We start from the raw sequence: 20,682 nt of genomic DNA on the forward strand, positions 1-20,682 counted from the left end.
CAAGCCGAACTCGAACTTAACTAACCGGCTACATATAATAGTTTTGAGGGTGTACAACACGAATTTTAAATACTCCATAAAAGTGATAGAAAATAAGAGAAATGAAGAGGTAAAATGTAAATATTGCATAAATTCCACCATACCCAACAAAGCCCACTATGATATTGCTATAAAAGGCCCAACCTGAAAACCACATGTGATTTATTAGTATGAAAAAGGGCGGGGCATTTCCGGAAATTCCCCATGAAATAATAGCCCAAACAGAGAAGTCTCAACATACAAAAGGAGCAGAAGCGGCCACGTCGCCCTTTGACAGCCAAAAAGCATTAAAACCTCGTACCCCTGCCGACAAGTACACCCTGTACACTGATATCTTATCTACTTTTTCCCCACCATTTTTTTTATTATTTTCCGCCCCTGATTTTTTCACAACAAATTCTTTTTTTATACCATAACAATACTTAAATCATATGCCCACTTGCAGAATATTTGAATAAAATATTTGGGATGGGACCCACTCTCCTGTCCTAGTTGGGGTCGGGGGATGCTTTGTCACCACATATCATGGTCATATACTTTTGTTGCCAAGACAAGAACATCAGATACTTGCAAGATAACATTAAGTAGTGAAGGAGGCTATGCCTTTTTGGGAGAGTTAATGTCAATCTTTAAGGAATGTGCTGCTTTTTTTATACTCTTGTTCTTGTAGAATAAATCAAAAAAAGAAAGAAAAAATGGGGGTTGGGGTGGGCCGTGGGGGGTTATTGCCATTTTGGGAAAAGATTAATGAAATTTCAAGATTGCGGCCTCCATTTATGGGGGTTGATTAGCCACCTATTCATAGTATGTCCTTTGTTTGTACAAATATATATTAAGTAAAACTTGTAAATTAAAAAAGTGTTTGATCATGGAATGGTGGTAAATAAGAATTGCATGTTTCAAAGATGTCAGGTTTCAAACTGTATGCTTCTTCCATAAATGTTTCATATTCTACTTGTGTCAACTAAGGACGAATAATGTTTTAATGCGAATTAGTAATATAGACTAGAGATAAAATATAAAATATTATTAATGAAAAATGAGGTAAATTTCATTAAAAAGGTAAATTTTTCAAAATGATAGGAGACTAAATTTTATTGACGTCCCAAGATAGAAATTATGACTAATAATTGTAAATGGGGTGATTGTATGATTAAGTTTGATAGTGTTGCCAAATCTAATATCAGCACCTTAATTTTATTTATTTTTTGTTTTTTTTACACGCATGTTTGAATATGCAAACTCCCATGATAAACTATCAATAAGATAATGATTTTTAGAATATTTGACTTTGATCAGAATTTCATGCCAATTTAGAAGTCTACATGAAAATCATTGTTAACTATCAATTCATTTTGTTTTGTTTTGCTAGCGATGTGAATTCAATAATATGATCGCCTTGGAATCCTAGGTGTCTGAATAGTCCTATATTATAGTATACCAAAACATCAACTCTTTTGATTAAAATTACACATAATTAAAATTAACTCGAATATAAGAACATTATTTGTGCGAAATTTAATATTGTCAGTAAAATTATGACTGGATCATAAATTTGGTAATTATGTATATGGGGTTGCAAAAGTATTGTGAGTGGTATGTCCACAGTTTCCATATTGCACCAAAAATATCTACGATAGTTTTTAACGAGGCAATGACATGCTTATCTAATTTTATTTGCTGCGAAAACAACAAGGGATCAAGATCCTACAAGATAGTATAATGATTTGGCAAAATTAAAGCAAACGAAAATTATGCAAGAAAATAATTACAAACTTGGTGTCACTGTCCTAAATAATTTAATGATTGTAGATAATAGAATAGGGACCAAAAAAGAAGGCATTTGTTGAAGAAATCCTCACCGTCCATCAAATCTTCCTCGTTTGGGCATTGGGCAAGGAATACCCACGCGCTAAATAGAGCGTGTAAGTGACAGTAGGGTCGAAATGAAAAGGTACCACTAAACCTGCGAAGCGCCGACCGTACCTTATCCGAATTTGCGCTTATGGGGACACGTGGCGAATTACTATTAGGGAGAGGCGATTAGGAGAGATTTCACGATTTGATCATTTATACTATTAAAAAATAGATATATTCAGTATATTTAGTCCCTTAATAATAATACTCCTTCCTTTGCTTAAAATGAAATTTTTTGAAACACCACAAATTTTAGTGTAAAATTAGTAAAATAAGAAAAAAAAGAGAAAATGTATTAGTGAAAACGGATTCCAACTTATCAGAGAGAAGTTTCCTAAAAAGAAAAGTTTCTATTTTCAGTAAACGGACTAAAAGAAAAATTATATTTTTTAGAAACGAAGAGAGTAATTATTTAAATCATCACATTTTTTTATTAAATTTTGATCATCTATTATTTGATATAATAAATATCAAAGCACGAAATTATAATTTTATCATGGATGTGATATGGATTAAAATAAATAATTCTTATTAAAATAATTCTTATTTTAATTATATAATTTTGTATATGGATTAAACAACTAGTTATTTTAATATCATCAAATAATTAGTTATTGTATATGGATTAAACAATTGAAAGAATTTTAAAATTCATAATTTAATAACGGACCAGATTAAATTCCACCAAACTTAAAATTTTTGTATAACAATTTTGTTTGGTTAGAAATCTTAAAACTAACGTTTCAGTGTCATGTTCAATGTTATATAGATATTTTCAACTTTTATTAATTTAGTTAGGCGAGAATCAATTTATCTTATAATAGCTCAACAAATCAAAATGTACTAAGTATCTCGATATATAGAAAATATTTTAAATGTAATCCATTAGGTTTATAATGTTCTCTAGAATAATCAAAGTCAAAGTAAAGAATATAAAAACTACCTCTATATATCGATAACCTAATAAATTATTCTATTAGTTTTATAATGTTTATAGAATAATCAAGTCAACTTAAAGAACAACAAACTAAGGTTTATATATTGATTAATTCTACAACCTATTAATCTTATAGTTGATCAAATTAAGGCAAATCCGCGTGTCTATTTGCGGGAAGAGGCTAATATTTATTGGTGAATAATATGGAGTACTGTTTGCGGGAATAAAAAGTCCGAATTAAATTAAAACAACATAATTAAAAGGACCACTTTCTTAATAGGATAGATGTATTTAAATAAGATTAACTCTAAAGTATACCAAACAAAATAAGGAAATTGAAATTAGAATAGTAACTTCATCGTTTAAAAATTGTGGGGCTACTGTGGTGGGCACCAATTGTCACTACCCTGTATATTATTTTATACTATACTATTATAGTAAGATTTAGGGTTTGAAAGATTACCCACTTAATTATAAGCATTAATAATATCTAGGGTTAGGAGTTAGGACAAGCCAAAAAAATCAAGGGTTAGGTTAGGTAACTTATTTTTCGCATAGGCAAAACCTAAATATGCGTTTCTTCCTATAAATACTCATTTTTTTGTTTATAAGAAGGTTAATTATAAAATATTAACACAACTAAACGTAGAAAAATATTGTTTTTTAAACTAGATGATCAATATAGAAACGAGGGATTATTACATACGCCTCACATATTTATTTAAGAAGAAAATTAGAAGGGTATAATGTTCTAATTATAGGATAGCTACTAGTCTTGCAAAATTTCTTCCTTTTCATTAATTTAAACATTATTTAGACATTAGCTATTAGCTATCAATACTACTAGTATTATATAGTATGAGAAATGACCCCAATCTCATATCCAAAATCGCAAGACAAAAAAAAAATTAAAATGAAAAACAATTCAACCCACACGTGGTATAAAATACAACTTGATTGTTGATAATATATTCGTAATTAATAAATAATGATTCATAGCATTTATAATTTTTCAAATACTAGTAGTACTAAATTTTACACAACAAAAATATTCGTAAATAAACAAGAAATCCATTTCCACACATTATGGAATTTGATACGCAATACAAAGACGAAGGTACGAGTTATAACAATAATTGTACTTTTGGTATTTTGAATCAATCATGTACGAACGAAAAAAATAAGAGTTCATTATTTATAAAATTGTGAAAAGAAAGTAAGTACCAAACATATGGAATTGCCCATGCTAAGGTAGAGTGTGGTCACCCTTCAATTACGTTTCAGCCTCTTCAATTACATAAGTGAAAGTGGTTTCCAAAATCTTTTGTATAAATTCCTACGATAAAAAAGTTTTGTAATTAAAAGAACAAATAAAAGGGAATGAGTGAGTGGTTTTTTTACCCAAAAAGGAATGTAACCAAGAAAAAATTTAAGGAATAATAGTTTGCCTTAAAGGGAAAGTTAGTAGTTAGTACAGTCAAGATTCTTGGTGTGTGGGTATCTATAAATGTATATTGACAAATCAACTTTCTTTTTATTATCTATATTCTTTCATTAAATATTCTTAGTTTGGATTGATTCTTTCGCAGTGAGGCAATACAATTATTTGATTGGAAATGGGAATATATGGGTGATAGAATGACTGAAATGCCCCCTTATGGGAAAATGGCATCATCCATGATGGTTTTTTCAATAACTTTTTTGTAGTATTACTATAATATAATTGACCCTTTTCAAAACTTTATAATCATACAAGATTTGAGGATGACATGAGGTTTATTTTCTTGATTAAACTAATATTAGATGTGGATATGTTTATTTTTATGTCTGAGGGAAGAATGGGTAGTAAATCGTTGTTGTTATATTTTATTTAAATTTCTATTTAACATAATTCGTTACATAAATTCTATAAATATAATTAGTGTTTTTAGTTATTTTACATTTAATATCAATTTATACATGTAAAATAATTTAATTTTTTTTAAATATTATATATTTACCTTTCTGCGATGGTTTAGGAAAACATTAACTTCTTAAAACTAGAAGGAAAATATTAACTTCTTAAAAATAAATATTTTCAAATTTAGTTTTTTTTTTATTATTTATCATAGAATTTTCAAATCAAGGCATTTTAATGGTATCTTTTAAAATATAATCAGGAAAATTTATTAAGAAAATAATATGATTAATAATTTGGTCTAAATAAAAATCAATTTTAGATTGAATGTAATATAATAGTACTATGTTGTATTTTACATCATTCGTGACATCTTATACCGATGATACAATCTAAGACTGAATAAGTATTTTTATGACCCTCACTATTTTTTATGCATCAACTGGATGACTTCGAATATAAAATGCACGGATTGTTAATATGTATAAATATTCAAGTATTATCGAACTATTTTATATAAATATATGCTACTACATGATAAGCACTTTTTTCGGTTACTTATAACTTATCAATTGTCACCTACAATACATATCTTTATTCAAATTTATTCTATGTGCCTACGTTTGACTAGTCTAACGATGCAATGTGAAATAATTTTCTAATCTGGTTAGTTATTTATTCGTGCTTTATATATTATACTAGTACTAATTAATAACATTATCACCCCACGTTGAGAAGAAGTTTATCGATCCTATCTATAATTTTAAGAGAAAAATAGTTACATCTTTAAGTTAATTTGAGCTCTTACAGAACTAAGAATTATTTTGGAAAATAAAAATAATAACGCTTATACAATATTTTAAGTTTGTAACGGTGTGTTCAGTAAAGAAAATATACAGAAGAAGAAGATGACCACTAGGTAAAGCAACCTTTTATTTTACACACAAAAAAAAAACATTAAAACTATCATTACACACCCTGACAAAACCAAAAGCATAGGAAAATAAGGGGATAAAAGCAAAATTACAAAGGTTACAAGAAATATATTAAAAAAAATATTGTTTCATTGTCTGTACTGTCTTAGCTTGGTGCACGTTTGCTCCAAGTGGCTTTGGTATGTTGTTTTATTTTATTTTATTTTTTTTTGTTTTGTAACTCTCTGCTCATCTCTCGATGAGGGTTTGAGCATTTTGGTGCATATACTACACTTATTGAAAAAAAATTTTCTTGCTACTTATAATTAAATCAATTTTTGAAATCTGGGCTATAGTTGATATTCAGACTACAAAATAAAATGTGACTTAGTATGATCCGGAAAAAATGAGAACTATCAAAATGACAAAATAAAATAAATTTATAATTTACACGCTATGATTTAAGTCACAAAATTAGAAAAAAAATAATGTATAGCACAAGAAAACAAAATCTAGTTAATATGTTTAGAGTGTCCTAGGCGGACAACCCAATAGCCCCGCCCCTTTTTTGTCCACAACCCCAGTTTATTTGTCCGCGCCCACAAAAAAATTATCCGCAGCTATAAGGTGGACACTTCCAATAGCCCCACGGAGGGTGAGTTTGACTCCAATCCGACGGTTGGGAAGGATAGCCGTCATATCCTGACGGCTGGGAAGGATAGCCGCCATATCCCGATTCGTCAGTGCTGGGTGATTCGTCGTCTCCACCGTGCATTTTTAGAGAGTGAATGAATGGAGATTGTTTGAAAAGGGTGTAAAATGGGTGTGGTGGAGTGGTATTTATAGTAGAATTTTCAGAGAAAAAAAAAATTAATGGGGGCGGCCTGCGCGCCTATAGGCGCAACGATCGGGGACCGGCACGTCTTCGCACATAACTCGCCGGAGTGCCGTCCGCCCCAACAAAAATCGTCCGCCTCAGGGCGGACGCTCCCTCCACTATAGGTCGGCGGGGCGGTATCGGAATGGAGGCGGCACCCCGCCCCTATAGTGGACACCCTTAGAATTTTTCAATGTGTGTGGTTATATGACATTTATGGGCCAACAGGTAAGAAGAGCAGCTGTCTATGTACCAATCTCATTATGCTGTTACAACTTTTTCGAACTGTACTTATTTCCGAAATAAACTTCCATTGTTTGTACTATATATGTCGGCTATCATAAGACTTTACTTGGGTGATTTAATAATTTCTTGTACCACCATCAACATTATATGTTGACTTATGAACAACCACAAAATAATTCAAGTAATTAATCTACTAATATTAACAATATTTCAAATCAAATTTACTTTCTTCACATCAGAGCTCAACACATACAGTATTATAAATACTCCAATTTGAATCACGAAAATTTAATGAAATTCTGAATAAATTTATAAGATTTAAAAACATACTAATATAAAATCACGTCACGATTTCTCTTAGTTTTATCTTTTTTATTCTAATAAAATAACACCAAAAATATTACTCCTTAGTATTTTGTGAATGTATAAGACGATTGAAAAAAAAGGAATTTCGTGATTTGATCTGATAATATATTTGAAAAGAAAGTATAGTAGTAAATGAGAATAGAAGGCAATTGGCACACACAAGTTGTAGTAGTGAATGCATATTGCTTTTACATTACCAATCAACCCATATTCAATTCATCTTCTTCATCATCATGCATTCCCCTCTCTCTCTCTCTCTCTTAATTTTTTCATAAAAGTAACCAACCAATCAACGCCCGCCAGTCTTAAAATGCAACTCCTCTGACCTCGTTTTTTCAAACACTTGAAAACCCCTCACTCTCTCTCTCTGTGGATATATATACACACCTGTATCTGTCTTCTCTTTTGCTTATTGCGTTTCTGTTGCAGTTTTTTTTATTCTTCTTCTCTCTCTGGTAGAGGTAAATTATATGTAAAAGAAATGCATACACAGATTCCGTTTTCTCCTCTCTCTATTTCTATCTCGCCATCCTTCATTTGAATTGCACAAATATTGCAAATACACATAGCTTCCATCGTTTCACACTCACACTTGGATTAGTTACGCCTGTTTGTTTGTAGCTATTTTTTTTTCGCGCACAAACACGCACTGTGGAGTGAAATGTTGGATCTGAACGTTGACGCCGTGGACTGCGGCAAAGCGGAGGCCGCTGCCGATTCGGTGGCGTCGACGACGAAGACGACCTCCGCCAACAATAATGCCGCCGCCGAAGAGCCCGATTGCCGCAGCTGGACTCGCGAGAAATCGGCCTCCACGCTCAATTTCGCAATCCTGAACAACGACGTGATCGAGATCGAGGACGACCCCGACAATGACGCCGGGAACGAGCTGCAGCTCTTTCCGATCGCCGATTCGCCGCCCTCGACGTCGCCGGCGATGGTTAGGGCGAAGTATTGGCTGAATCTGTCTATGCCGGAGGTCGGCGGGTTGGAATTGGGGGTGAATAAGGGGGCGAGTACTCCGGTTCAGCCGCCGCAAGCGAAGAAGAGCAGGCGTGGGCCCCGCTCCCGGAGCTCGCAGTATCGAGGGGTTACCTTCTACCGTCGGACTGGAAGATGGGAATCGCATATTTGGTTCGTCTATATATATATATATATATGTGCGCACCCATATTGCATGCATGCCTAATTTGGGGGAAATTCTATTTTTGGCAGGGTTGATTTTTTTCAATATTTTCCCGATTAAACCCTAGAATGATGTTAGACTATGATCAAGAAAGAGGGGGATATATTTTGGTCTTGTTGTTGATGAATTTGAGATCAATCACCATATAAAACTGGAATCTGCAGATGAGATTAGTGATTGGATGAAGTTTGGTGGACAATTTTGTAGTAGTATGTATTTTGTGGCTCTTTTACTGAATTTTGGCCTTTTCTTGCAGGGATTGTGGCAAACAAGTATATTTGGGTAAGAAGAATGAATGAGCTATTTTTCGGCTTAGGTTTGCAAATATCAATTTATGTATCTGTTTTAGTGATTGGTTTCTTGAATTTTACTTCAGGAGGGTTTGATACCGCACATGCTGCAGCTAGGTATAAATCATGATTCATACTGAATTTTTGGATGTTTTCTTGATCAGGTTAGTGCTGATCGTATATCGAAATGTTTGTTCAGGGTGTATGATCGTGCTGCAATCAAGTTTCGTGGACTCGATGCTGACATCAATTTCACCACCAGTGATTATGATGAGGAGATGAAACAGGTTTGGACATTGGAGGTGTATGGCCAACATTTGGATTCTTGTGATTCAGTTTGTGCTTATGAAGTTGGTGATTTGCAGATGAAGGGTTTGACGAAGGAAGAGTTTGTTCACATCCTGCGTCGCCAGAGCAATGGGTTCGCCCGGGGCAGCTCCAAGTATAGAGGCGTAACCCTGCACAAATGCGGCCGTTGGGAGGCAAGAATGGGCCAATTCCTTGGAAAGAAGTAAGAGAATCTTCTCATTGCTTCATTACTAATCACAGTAGCTTGATTTTTTACTTCCTTGTAGTACATGATAATTTCTGATCACGGAGTACAAGTTTAGATTAGGATAGTAGAGGTTGCAAGGTCCTTGTGGTCATGAATTCGTACAGCATTAGGCCTCCGTGTTGTGTTAGGACGAGTTTCTCTCTGTTATCTTTGGTAATAACCTTTCCGTCGTTTCCTGTTGTGGATTCAGGGCTTATGATAAAGCAGCCATCAAATCTAATGGGAGAGAAGCCATCGCAAACTTTGAGCTTAGTAACTATGAATTTAATTCTGGAAATGGAGGTATATGGCAAATCAATCTCTCTCATAACAAGAGATGAACTTTGGTTTCTTACCAAAGATTGATCTTTCTTGCATGGGCAGGTAATGGCAGCAGTCTTGATCTCAACCTCGGGATGTCTTTATCTAGCGAAGGTCAACAGGGGAACAAGGCTACCAGAAATCCACACTTTCCTGTTCAGTCGAGTGAATTGCCTGATGGGAAGAGGTTAAAGGTATATAGTTTAAATGGAAGCCTTCTATGATGCTAGAACAGTTGATTCCACCCCATCTTCGGATCCTTGATCATATCGAAATGATATCTTTGCGTAATTTTATAGGTCGAGCCGAGCTCTGCCCCTCAAGAACTAATGCAGATGTTTCCTCCCATATGGGCTAGCATCTATTCTGGTTCAGCCCCAAACAATAAGGTGAGTTTTGATTGTCAAACATATGTTGCAGCTTTTCAAGCTATCAGAAACTTTCATTTTGAGTTATGAAGCTTCTGATAAATAACAGTTAGAATTGTATTTTTTTGACAGGAATTAGCTACATTAGCAAGTGGTGAAGCTGTTCCTTTGCCTGGATATAGCTCAAACTGGCAATGGAAAATGTCGAGCCATGGTATGGTCACCCCTGTCCCCATATTGGCTTCCTCTGCAGCATCATCAGGATTCTCTCCCACGACTTCTCCATACTTCACTTCAGCCATGCCATTGACAAATCGTGCACAATTTCCTTCAATGGCTTTCCACAGCCTCCAGTGACCCTTGCAAGTCCCAATTACTACACTGAAAAGCATCATCAGTGACAGGAATGGAACGGCATCGTTTTAGTCCGTTTGAGATTTGGCTAGCAAAAGAAGCCATGGACAACCGGGGTTATTCGTCTCAGCAGCCATACACGTATAGCAGAAATAATAGATTGACCAAGTTATATGATGTGTATATATTGGAACAATGCTGATTAGGATTCTGCAGAGTCTGAATATTGTGTAGATTCTTTACTTGAAAGAATAATTTGATTGCTATTCACAACCCATTATGAACTCTTCAAAGTTCAAGATGTTGGATCAACTCAAGACTTCATTGTTTTGTTCTAGTGATGACACCTACATATTGAAAAATGCAAGCAGACATCTCATTAAATTCAGATGCGCACATGTTTGAATTCAACTAGTGATATCTAAAGTAACTCTCATTCACAAAATGTGTGTACCTTGTTTTCAGGATGTTTTTTTATTGAGATCACTACCTTAGGTTTCATGAGTTTTAATGTATTTTTGGACTAACAATAGATGTGATTTTCCCTTCACGTGTTGCAAATTTGAGGTGTGAAAGGAACTGGGATGAAGTCGGGGAGCCAAAGGGGGCCAGAGCACACCACTCGATCCAACGGTGTGACATCACAACACACTCGACCGAGCGTGAAGGCAAGCCACATCCAACTCGGTCGAGTCTCAGGCACTAGTTCCATCTTTTTCCGAAGCAGCAGAACTTGATTTCCCAACAATATCTGCATAAGACAACATTTTCTGGGGTAGTGCAATAGGTCCTTCCTTGTCTTTAGCGGGATGCATACCACGTGTGCCAACTCCAGAACCATGAGCTCCATCCTGGACAGTGATACCAGAAATGACAATGTTTCAGAAAAACTCAATACATGGCAACCACAGTTATGACAATACACTCTTATAAGTGGGACTTACAGATACGCTACTTCTTGCGGTACATTTGTCACTAAAAGCACTAGATCTAATATGGACATCATCTATTGGAGGAGGCAACACAGTACCAGAGCGCGGCATGACATTGTTGCCAGCACCAGCTATTTGTTGAACTCTACTCCTTTAAAATAATAAAAAAAATGGACATTTCAAAGGCTGCAAAAAAAGCAAATACAACACTTGCCAAAACATTAATTTTGATCTGCATATGAAGAAATAAATCTAATATACTCATCCATTGCTTGTGGAATATACACATATATATACCCAAACTAAACAACTGGTACAGAAAAACCACCCAACAAAACAAGTTAAGCCTAAGTGGAAAAAAGAAAAGAAAAGAAAAGAACCAATGACAATTGAAGAGTAGATATTCACAACCTTCACCGCTATCAGCAAGCTAGTTTGACAAGTTCGCGATCCATTTTTATTATAGAAGAGTGGTGTCAAATACTATGTGGCATAGCATTTCCAAACTACTAAAGACCGGGCAACATAAATTGCATAGGTTAGCAATTTAAACGGGGTGCAGCTCTCATGCTTTCCAAATAAATAAGGAGAGAAAAGAAACATGCTTATACCAGCTGCATCATAGTCTTAATAAAATTAATTTGCAGGAAACAGGATCTATTATTTATAATCCAGGTAGAGCCCGACTCCTAAAATGAAGGTTGTTCCTAATAAAACAAGAACTTAGTTCATAGTGTTGGCAGAAAATGCTTATCAAAAGAAACAGACCCAACACAACTAAAATGCTGGAAGACAACCCACAAAAAAGAGAAAAGATTGTACATATGATACCTTGTATATTCTGCAGCATCCTCATCTTTTCCAAAACTGTCTTCATCAGGCCCAATACTATGCAAATATAAACAAGCTGGATTGTTGCAAGCCTAAAACGAATAACAACAAACCAGAATAATTATGTACTCACATGTTCAATATGAAATGAAATAAATACGACATCTCAATACCGCTTTTAGCCAAGCATGACAGTATTTTTTAGTTCCAAATGATGCTCTGCACAAGTAAATATTGTTACGTAATGCATAAGAACTTCAAAGTTAGATGCATTGTTCAGGGCCCAAGAAGGGAATGGCGACGATATTTACCTCAAAATTCTACCATCCAGGACAAAATCATGAACTGCATGAATACATCGCAAGGCCTCCTCCTCTTTTGCATATGTTATATATCTGAAGAATCATATAATTAGGGAATAAGAATTAAGAACATAGGAGGAGGACCGGGATGATCTCCCATACATTGCTCATACAGTTTGAAAAGAAGATCTCCCATAAGCCAACTCATACGACGATACATACCATAAGCCAATATGAAAAGAGAAGATCTCCCATACACTGCTCATACAGTTTGAAGAAGAGGGGGAGGAGGATGGGGAAAAAGCCATCAACGGTGGAGGAGGGGGGCGGAGGGGGGAGGGGGAGGCAGTGAATGAGGAGGAGGAAGAGGAGTGGGAGAAAGGAGGTTGCAGGCACATTATGTGCGTCTACAGATGAGTGTTTTGTCATTTAAATCTGGAACTGTATGAAAAAGAGTTGTGCTGGCGTGAAAGAATGTCTAGTGAATCTATAGTAAAATTCTACACCTAAAACACATACTATACGATTACTATATAAATAAGAAATCTTCAATTTTTTCAGTGATGTAAAGTCATACTAAACATGGAATTCCTCCCACGGTAGTTTTCATCTGCTGAATATGCGTTAGTCTAGCATGTATTTTATTGTGATCATCAACTGGTAAACAGAAAAGAAGCACCCATTTGAGAAAGTTACCTAGGGTGGAACCAAATCAACAATCATCTCCATATTTTAATTCTGTATTTGAGGAAAATGAGAAGCAAGGTTCAGGAATTGAAATATAAGCAATATACAAAGAATACTTTTCTGAATTTATATTTCATTCTAGATGCATGATAAATTATTGAACTAGTTTAAATTTCATTAGTGTGACATTTTACAAAGCATATTTGCCCACATTAATTGAAGACATATTCACATATTTGCTGTATTAAACTCACACGCTGCAGGTATCATTGCTGAACTGTTGAATGGTCCGTGAAAGTGAGACCTTAGTCACTCTCCCATACTGACCAAAATTATCCTTCCGCTGCAACACCTGTTGAGGCAGATCAAATCTAATTATAACTAGCAAGAATCAAGCAATGACAGATATAAGCTTATGAAAACAAAACATCACAATATGAAAGCAATTCCATTATAACAGAATGAAGCACTGGATTTATAGCCACCAAATTAATTGAACTGCTCCTTACATCTTCATGAGCTAGATTGAGAGGTAGTCCAGTGACATATGCCATTTTCCGCTGAATCACTCTAATATTTGTCAAGTCCTTTACTTCATTAGCCTTTCGCTTGCCCTTTGGTTGTTTGGTCTTCTTGTTAACAGCTTCCGACGCTGACCTGTGACATATGAACATTTTAATTGATCTGTTAGATTCAGGGGGGGGGGAGAAACAACTAGACAATCACCTTTCACCAATTGCTTGCATCCTCGCAATTCTCTCCTGTTCATATGGTTGCCGACATGCAGGACATTTCCCTTTTGATGTATCTTTCTCTGCCATTTCTACTATATGATGCCAACACCAAACACATATCTGTAATATACATAACTCTATGTGCTTAGCATGGAAGCTCAGAAACAACATTGCAAGTAAAAAAAACAGGATACAGATAACATTCCCCTTCTTCATGCAAACATGAAGAATGATATGGTATGTAATTTCAGGCATACATACAACTATACAAACAATTATTTTGAGGGGAAAACATAGGAAAGTTTGTAAAATTGCTTAGTAGACCATAGCTAACCCATAACTGGATCCCCCTTGACCAGAGATCTACTCTTGCACATATATATTAAAATATGGGGCAGTCATTGCATTTGCCACATATTAAAACTCCTAATATTCTTAAAATCAAAGGCATAACTGATTACATAATCCACAAATCCAGCAAACCTTTTACGATATGGATAGCAGAAAGTCATAAAAGCCACCCTTGAGGCGGTTGTAACCCCAACTTCTAATCCATTTAATTTAGATATGACATCGGCGATCACATGAAACACCCAGAACAGACAATTCTCACAGCATGAGTAATGAAATTCGCAAGGCACCAATTCCCAGCCATGCGCTTCGAGATCCTAAATAATGAAATCCGTAAGCTTTAGACTTCATTCCATACATCAGTAACACTACCTCCAAAAATAGAAACCAAAACGAAACAATGTAGCGATTCACATGGAGAGTAAATTTGAAAGTGCAACAGCTAATCACCTGATAACCGCATTTGCAGGGTACGAACTGCTGGTCAACCCGATCTATCTCCTCATCACAAACCTGACACCTCTTCTCTTGTTCGCTACCCCCGTCACTCATTATTTCCTTTTGGCACTTGCAAGAAATCTTTTCGCAACCAAGAAAAGCTCAACAAAAGAAACAAGAAAAATGTCATCCAATTATTAGTTACTTATCACAAAACCAGAAATCATGATAAACTCACAAACATTCATATACATTTCCTCCCTCTCGCCCCAAACCTCCAACCTCACCCATTAAAATGCTATTTACAGATAAAGAAAAGAAAACAGACGAAACACAAACCCTAACAGAAAGGTACAATGCCATTAACACAACTCCAAGAAAAAAAAAAACACAAAATGTAATTTGTTCCTTCAAATTCCATACCAGAAATGGAAAAACAGAGCTGCTTACTCCGAAGAGATTCTCAAAAACGCCGTGTGCAAGTCATCTACATTAAACAGCTACATAGTTAATAAAACATGTACAACGCACCACAAACAGTACACACACACACATTTATTCGCGAATAACCAGAATGAAATGCACAATAATGTAGGGTTTTGAGATTACGTTCAAAAAAACAAAACGATACAAAACAAGTAAAATTGCCGAGAGATTTTACCCAGGGGGAAGGAAATGGCGGAGCGATGAGAGAGAGAGAGAGAGAGAGAGAGAGAGAGAGGCGAAACCAACTGGAAATGGCGGCACAAGGAGTGATGATTGAAAAACGCTTCAATGGAAAAAATGCTTTAGCTTCAGAGCTCTGCCTGTCGATATATATACATTCTCAATTTTTATGATTGGCGCCTATAAGTACATACACCTACAAACACGGGTACGTGCGTGTGTGTGTCAATGTGTTTTAACTTAAATCAGTGTGCGAAATCAGGTGGTTATATTTAGTTTGTTAGAGTGGGAAGGGGAGTCAATTTAATTCAACTCATTTTACATCGCAAAATCTGGTAACTTAGTTATAATCCGTTTGTTGAGTGAAAAAATTGGATTATCCTAATATTTCACATTCCCAAATCTAAATACTCTTCTAAATAAATTCATTACTATATGAGTATTTTATGCTGTTAATGCGAGTCCATCTAGCGTATTATGGTCTGATGGGGATAATTTATGGAAAAAAGTCCATTTATAAAACCAATTTTTAGGTATAAAAGGAGTATATTTCTTGTTTGTATTTTCAGTTGTTTGTTTATTTATTTTATGACTCCTTTAGTTTTATAGTCCATTTCAATTTATGATAAAAAAATTCTTATTTTTCTAACTAAAATAACTCACCCCCACTCAAATTTTTAAATCTAATTAAAAAAATAAAAAAATGTATACATATATTCATAGCAGAATCACCATTGAACCAATAATTAACAGTAAACCATAGCATAATCACCATTAAACCGTGAATAAATCACAGCATAATCAACGAATTAGAGTGTTAGAGCATCCGCAGCGCTGCTCTCCTGCCTCTCTCGGATGGACGGCGTCCGTGCTGCTGGTGCGGCGGTGTGTTGTCCGCCGCTGTGCTCTTGCCGCTGGCACGGCGCTGCTCGATGCATCGAGCACGTCCTTGCCGCTGAGCAGGCTGAAGTGGCGGCACGGTCGATTTTTCTTTTTTTTAAATCGAATTTAATTTTAAAAAACAATTTTAGGATTTACATTTGGCCGATAGGTCAAATATGACTCTCGAGCAACTTGATTCACATTTGGCAATGATACGGGGTCTCCGACAAACATTGAGGATATGGCCGGAGAATTAGTCTTTCACGGGGTATTTTTTAGCCTTTAATTATGTATTTTTTTATCTTTTAGGATTTTAATTATGTATTTTTATAATTATGTAATTTTTAATTTTTAGGATTTTAAGTTTGTAATTTTTATTGTTTAGGATTTAATTATGTAATTTTTATATTTTAATGTATTTTTAGTAATTAAAATATTTAAATTAAATAATGGAATGGTGGAGCCATGAAGCATGTCCAGTATGAATATGAGTGGTGTATTTTTGGGGAAGAGTATTAAGTAAAAAAATAATAAAAGTGAGTCCAGACCCTAATTCGTCCAAAGATCACTAATGTGATGCTCTTATAATATTCTAGAGGAAAGAACAAAGGAGCTCACCTCGCCCCAAATCGCGCAGAAATGAGGGTATTCACATTCACTTCCCGCAGCAGAGGTATGTTCACATTCTCCTCCGCCACCGCCGCACCGCGGTGCTTCCCCGCGCTCTGCCGGAAACCTAATCCCGAGCTCAAAATTTCATCCTACATCGGTCTCCACCGGGGCTCCGGTTCCTTCGATTTCGGCCGTTCCTCTCCCGCGGCGGCGTTTCTGAAGCTCAATTCCGGTTTCGCGGCGTCGAGATGCGTATCCTCGCTTTCGTATTCTGCTTCCGGAACACTGGAGACGGACGACGCAGTCGTCCGAGTGGAGGAGGATGACGTTAGTGAGGCATCAAAGTCTTGTATTCCAGTTAGGGCTTATTTCTTCGCGACTAGGTTTGTGGAGATTTTATTTTATAGAATTGTGGATTAATTTCGTATTCTAATGAGTTTTTTTATTGTTTGTTGCAATGATTTTGTGGCAGTGTGGATTTGAAGGGCTTAGTGGAGCATAATAAGCAGAATTTTATTCCACCATCGTCTAGAATGACTAATTATGTGGTTCTGCGGTTTGGTGATTTGAAACCCGATCCTAATGTAAGCTTTCATCTAGTATTCAAGCTGTGTTTGCATAATTGTGTATCATAGTTTCAGGGATGATACATTCTTTTGATTTTGTCATGACTGTGTAGCTGGAAAAGTCTTTTTTGTAGACCATGCATATGCTTTGGAAGATAATTTCTATTGGATGATACCTGTAGTACTTGTGGAATGATTTTGGTGGACAAATTAAATTCGTTACTGATATTTGTGCTATATATATCTTTAATTTGTAGATAGTAAGTCGTTGAATGTTGCTGTTTTAAGGGTTTAGGTTATAGTTTAAGTGGAAACGATTGCTGCTTCGTCGTAGTTTTCCAATATGGTTCGATTGTCCTATTCAATGTCCGCGACCATGAAATTGATGGATATCTTAAAATTGTGGAAAGGCATGCTTCAGGATTGCTTCCTGAGATGAGAAAGGATGGTAAGCTCACCTGTAAGTTCTGCCTTGAATTTTAAATTGTATTCTTCGATTGCCTAATTATGATGTTGGTATATATATTCCTCCCACCTGTGTTTAATGCTAATGTAGTACATAAACTGAGAAGGATCTGATTATCTACTTTGTGTAAGGATTGAATGTTTCCAACTTTGTAAGGGCTACAAGCCTACAACCGTGATTTTACATAGCAATTAGCAACGCAAAAAGATGTTTAAAATATCATACTTATACTCCTAATAAAGGATTATCTTACTCTGCAAACAGTGCAGAATGTGAATAATGTATAACCAGGGTTCTGCCAAGTTAAAAAAGTGATTTAAGGATTAGGTTAACAGTTTTCGACCATATGTTAGAGCTTAGAGTAATGTTGTAGTACTTAAATTACTAGTAGTACTTATTTTCTTGAGATGCCTGGTCCGTTTTCTATTGTAATAGTTTTAGTTCTATCATCTGTTGAAATAGGTATACTTCATTTCATAGTCTTCTCTAAACCCATTCCTCCTGCCTTACTAGTTTCTTTCTTCTCTCTATGGATTCAGAATATGAGGTGCGGGAGAAACCTACTTTACATACATGGATGCAGGGGGGACTTGATTACATAACATTGCAATACTTGAACACTGATGGAATCCGCACAATTGGCAGTGTTCTTGGCCAAAGTATTGCTCTTGACTATTATGTTCGTCAGGTTGGTTTTCGATCTACCGTCACAATCAAACTATAAGATCAGGCTATTTACTTTGGACAATCTATGTGTATATGCTCTTTCCAATTGGTCTTTTAGGTTGATGGAATTGTTGCTGAATTTACTGACATCAATCGGGGAATGGAAAAAACTGGAACTTTTACAATGCAACGCAAAAAGCTTTTTCAACTGGTTGGAAAGGCAAATTCAAATCTTGCTGATGTAATACTTAAACTCGGACTTTTCGAGAGGTATGATGTGAATATTAGTATTTTGTAATTGGTTGATTCAAGGTGGATGGATATGCCTGGAATCTATTTTGTTGGACAGAGTTAGAGAATAAGAGAATACTTGTATTCTCTCTTCCTATTGTACGTCTTGAGATTTTTGTCTATTATCAAGCATGAATGACACACGCGCGCGCGCGCGCGTGTTACATAATATAGCTAGCATGCTCGCTGGCCTGATTAGTAGCAGAATCTTAAAATTGGAATAAAATTGGAATTTTTTAGTTGGGAAGTTTATTTGATATTGATATTTCCTGTATGTATCCCTAGAAGATCATCTTTTTGGGATTAGTTAAATAATACGAGCATGTCGCTTCTTTGCTTATGCTCTAACTTGAACTGAGATGAAGTTGTGTTTCTGATCCAGATCAGATATCGCGTGGAAGGATGCCAAATATGCTCAGATTTGGGAGTACCTGAGGGATGAATTCGAATTGACTCAGAGATTCGCGAGCCTTGATTTCAAGTTGAAATTTGTCGAGGTATTTATTACCTTTTACAGTGCACCCAAAATTTCCATAGTAATGCTGGGACCAAATGATTAATTGTCTTCTTTACGTGCAGCATAACATTCGTTTCCTTCAAGAAATTCTCCAGAACAGAAAGTCAGATTTCCTCGAGTGGCTGATTATCATTCTGATTGGTGCTGAAATCCTCATATCCGTATATGACATCGCTCATAGGTCCGTTACAGCGTTATAGAAGCTACCACTCAGTCCAAATAATATGAGTTCATGAATACTTGCAGATATGCTGTTTATACGAATCTGGATTTATAATTTTTTCCTGCTTCGTGCAATTTGATGACAGTCGCATGCATAATTTATGATGTAAATTTTTACCATATTTTAGCTGTTTTGAGTTCTGTATTAATTTATTTTGAATCTTTGAGCCTTGCAGACAATGCAGTAGTATAGACAAATTGGTGCTAATGTACTAAATCTTACTATGTGACAGAAGATTCAGAAGGCAAGACAATCTTAAGTTATGAATTCTTGTGTCTCAAATGTTTGGTACTGTCTCAACAACCCACCTGGGCATGATACTGTCTCAACAACCACCTAGAAATCGCGTGTATTAAGAATGACGATAAAGCACAAAATTGCAGAAATTTTACGCGGCAGAGAGAGAAAATCGATTGAAAACCGTGAGACCATTTAATGGAAAAGCAAATTGCTGGAGATTTTACCGCGATGGAGAGAGAGAGAGAGAGTAAGAGAGTTTATAGTGAAGAGTCAATAATATTTAAGATTATTAGAAAAAATCAATAAAATTGTATCTAAAACTATTTAAATAAAACGGATGAAATTAAGCAAGTACAGTACTTAGGCTTGTTTGATAACTAATATGGGATATGCCTAGGTTAGTTAGTGATTAAAATTTAGGGCCAAGTTAAGGAAATATTTGATTTTACTAACACACATTTGATATTCTAATTAATTTTTTTCTAATAAGCCTATTTTGTTTTGTACGGAAGTTATGAAATCAGAAAAAAAAAATATGCAATGACGGATTTGATCTTATCAAATAAATTTGCAGCTATATTATCAAACAATAACAAAATTTACACCAACAAAAATTATTGAAAAGTTTTTAAGCTCCAATCACCACGTTCCTGAGTTACGCACTTACCTACAGTGGCGGAGCCAGACTTTTAACGATGGTGGCCCAAACAATTACTCTATCCGTTCATAAAAAATAGTACTATCATTTATAGACGGCATGAGTTTTAATGAGAAAGTGGTAAAGTAAGATAGAAAATGTAGAATGTATAAAAATGTGGGTAAAGTATGAGACGAAAATTTTCATTTTTATAAATGAAACTATGTTTTGTGGACATTTCAAAATGACAAAATGATACTTTTTTCATGAACGGAGGAAGTATTAAAATATATTGAGTATGTTCAGTGTTCGGAAACAACTCGAACATAAGCTATAGAAAAAGTCGTGCGTGAGAAATAGATAATAAGAAAAATATGAATATATTTTTAGGGCA

At 35.2% G+C, this 20,682-nt stretch overlaps 3 protein-coding genes across 7 annotated transcripts; 2 read left to right on the forward strand and 1 right to left on the reverse strand.

Annotated features, from left to right (window-relative positions):
• Positions 1-7,416: 7,416 nt before the first annotated feature.
• LOC121750591 (ethylene-responsive transcription factor RAP2-7-like) lies at positions 7,417-10,559 on the forward strand. Its single transcript, XM_042145149.1, has 9 exons — positions 7,417-8,327; positions 8,636-8,661; positions 8,756-8,786; positions 8,869-8,956; positions 9,035-9,180; positions 9,416-9,507; positions 9,589-9,719; positions 9,825-9,914; positions 10,026-10,559. Exons 1-9 carry the CDS (start codon positions 7,855-7,857, stop codon positions 10,248-10,250), a joined length of 1,302 nt encoding a protein of 433 aa, XP_042001083.1. The 5' UTR covers positions 7,417-7,854; the 3' UTR covers positions 10,251-10,559.
• LOC121750592 (putative general negative regulator of transcription C16C9.04c) lies at positions 10,491-15,340 on the reverse strand. 5 transcript variants are annotated; one of them, XR_006039897.1, is made up of 11 exons: positions 15,184-15,340; positions 14,946-15,009; positions 14,535-14,683; positions 13,726-13,853; positions 13,509-13,656; positions 13,254-13,351; positions 12,322-12,405; positions 12,184-12,229; positions 12,011-12,102; positions 10,702-11,098; positions 10,491-10,594 (listed from the first exon to the last, which is right to left on the reverse strand). XR_006039897.1 is itself a non-coding variant. In XM_042145154.1 (11 exons), exons 5-11 carry the CDS (start codon positions 13,818-13,820, stop codon positions 10,795-10,797), a joined length of 867 nt encoding a protein of 288 aa, XP_042001088.1. In that variant the 5' UTR covers positions 13,821-13,853; positions 14,217-14,401; positions 14,535-14,663; positions 14,946-15,009; positions 15,184-15,340; the 3' UTR covers positions 10,491-10,794. The 5 variants fall into 5 exon arrangements, 4 of the variants coding, with proteins under 4 accessions (XP_042001088.1, XP_042001086.1, XP_042001084.1 ...); XM_042145154.1 differs by adding an exon at positions 14,217-14,401 and having other exon boundaries at positions 10,491-11,098; positions 14,535-14,663; XM_042145153.1 differs by lacking the exon at positions 10,491-10,594 and adding an exon at positions 11,192-11,330 and having other exon boundaries at positions 10,802-11,098.
• Positions 15,341-16,646: 1,306 nt separating this feature from the next.
• LOC121752441 (protein RETARDED ROOT GROWTH-LIKE-like) lies at positions 16,647-19,678 on the forward strand. The gene is made up of 7 exons (XM_042147518.1): positions 16,647-17,065; positions 17,155-17,266; positions 17,537-17,696; positions 18,254-18,402; positions 18,499-18,650; positions 19,054-19,168; positions 19,251-19,678. Exons 1-7 carry the CDS (start codon positions 16,710-16,712, stop codon positions 19,386-19,388), a joined length of 1,182 nt encoding a protein of 393 aa, XP_042003452.1. The 5' UTR covers positions 16,647-16,709; the 3' UTR covers positions 19,389-19,678.
• The last annotated feature ends 1,004 nt before the right edge of the window (positions 19,679-20,682 follow it).

This window comes from Salvia splendens, chromosome 10 (assembly GCF_004379255.2).
Source record: "Salvia splendens isolate huo1 chromosome 10, SspV2, whole genome shotgun sequence".
NCBI classification, from domain to species: Eukaryota; Viridiplantae; Streptophyta; class Magnoliopsida; order Lamiales; family Lamiaceae; genus Salvia; species Salvia splendens.

Bases quoted from the DNA above. Each gene is read 5' to 3' on its own strand.
- LOC121752441 (XM_042147518.1), top strand. From the start codon at position 16,710: ATGAGGGTATTCACATTCACTTCCCGCAGCAGAGGTATGTTCACATTC. The intron at 17,697-18,253 runs GTAAGCTCACCT...CTATGGATTCAG, and splicing joins TCCTGAGATGAGAAAGGATG to AATATGAGGTGCGGGAGAAA. The intron at 18,651-19,053 runs GTATGATGTGAA...TTTCTGATCCAG, and splicing joins AAACTCGGACTTTTCGAGAG to ATCAGATATCGCGTGGAAGG.
- LOC121750591 (XM_042145149.1), top strand. From the start codon at position 7,855: ATGTTGGATCTGAACGTTGACGCCGTGGACTGCGGCAAAGCGGAGGCC. The intron at 8,957-9,034 runs GTTTGGACATTG...GGTGATTTGCAG, and splicing joins ATGATGAGGAGATGAAACAG to ATGAAGGGTTTGACGAAGGA. The intron at 9,720-9,824 runs GTATATAGTTTA...GTAATTTTATAG, and splicing joins CTGATGGGAAGAGGTTAAAG to GTCGAGCCGAGCTCTGCCCC.
- LOC121750592 (XM_042145152.1), bottom strand. From the start codon at position 14,636: ATGAGTGACGGGGGTAGCGAACAAGAGAAGAGGTGTCAGGTTTGTGAT. The intron at 13,352-13,508 runs GTAAGGAGCAGT...CTGCCTCAACAG, and splicing joins TCAATCTAGCTCATGAAGAT to GTGTTGCAGCGGAAGGATAA. The intron at 12,103-12,183 runs GTATTGAGATGT...TATTCGTTTTAG, and splicing joins GTCATGCTTGGCTAAAAGCG to GCTTGCAACAATCCAGCTTG.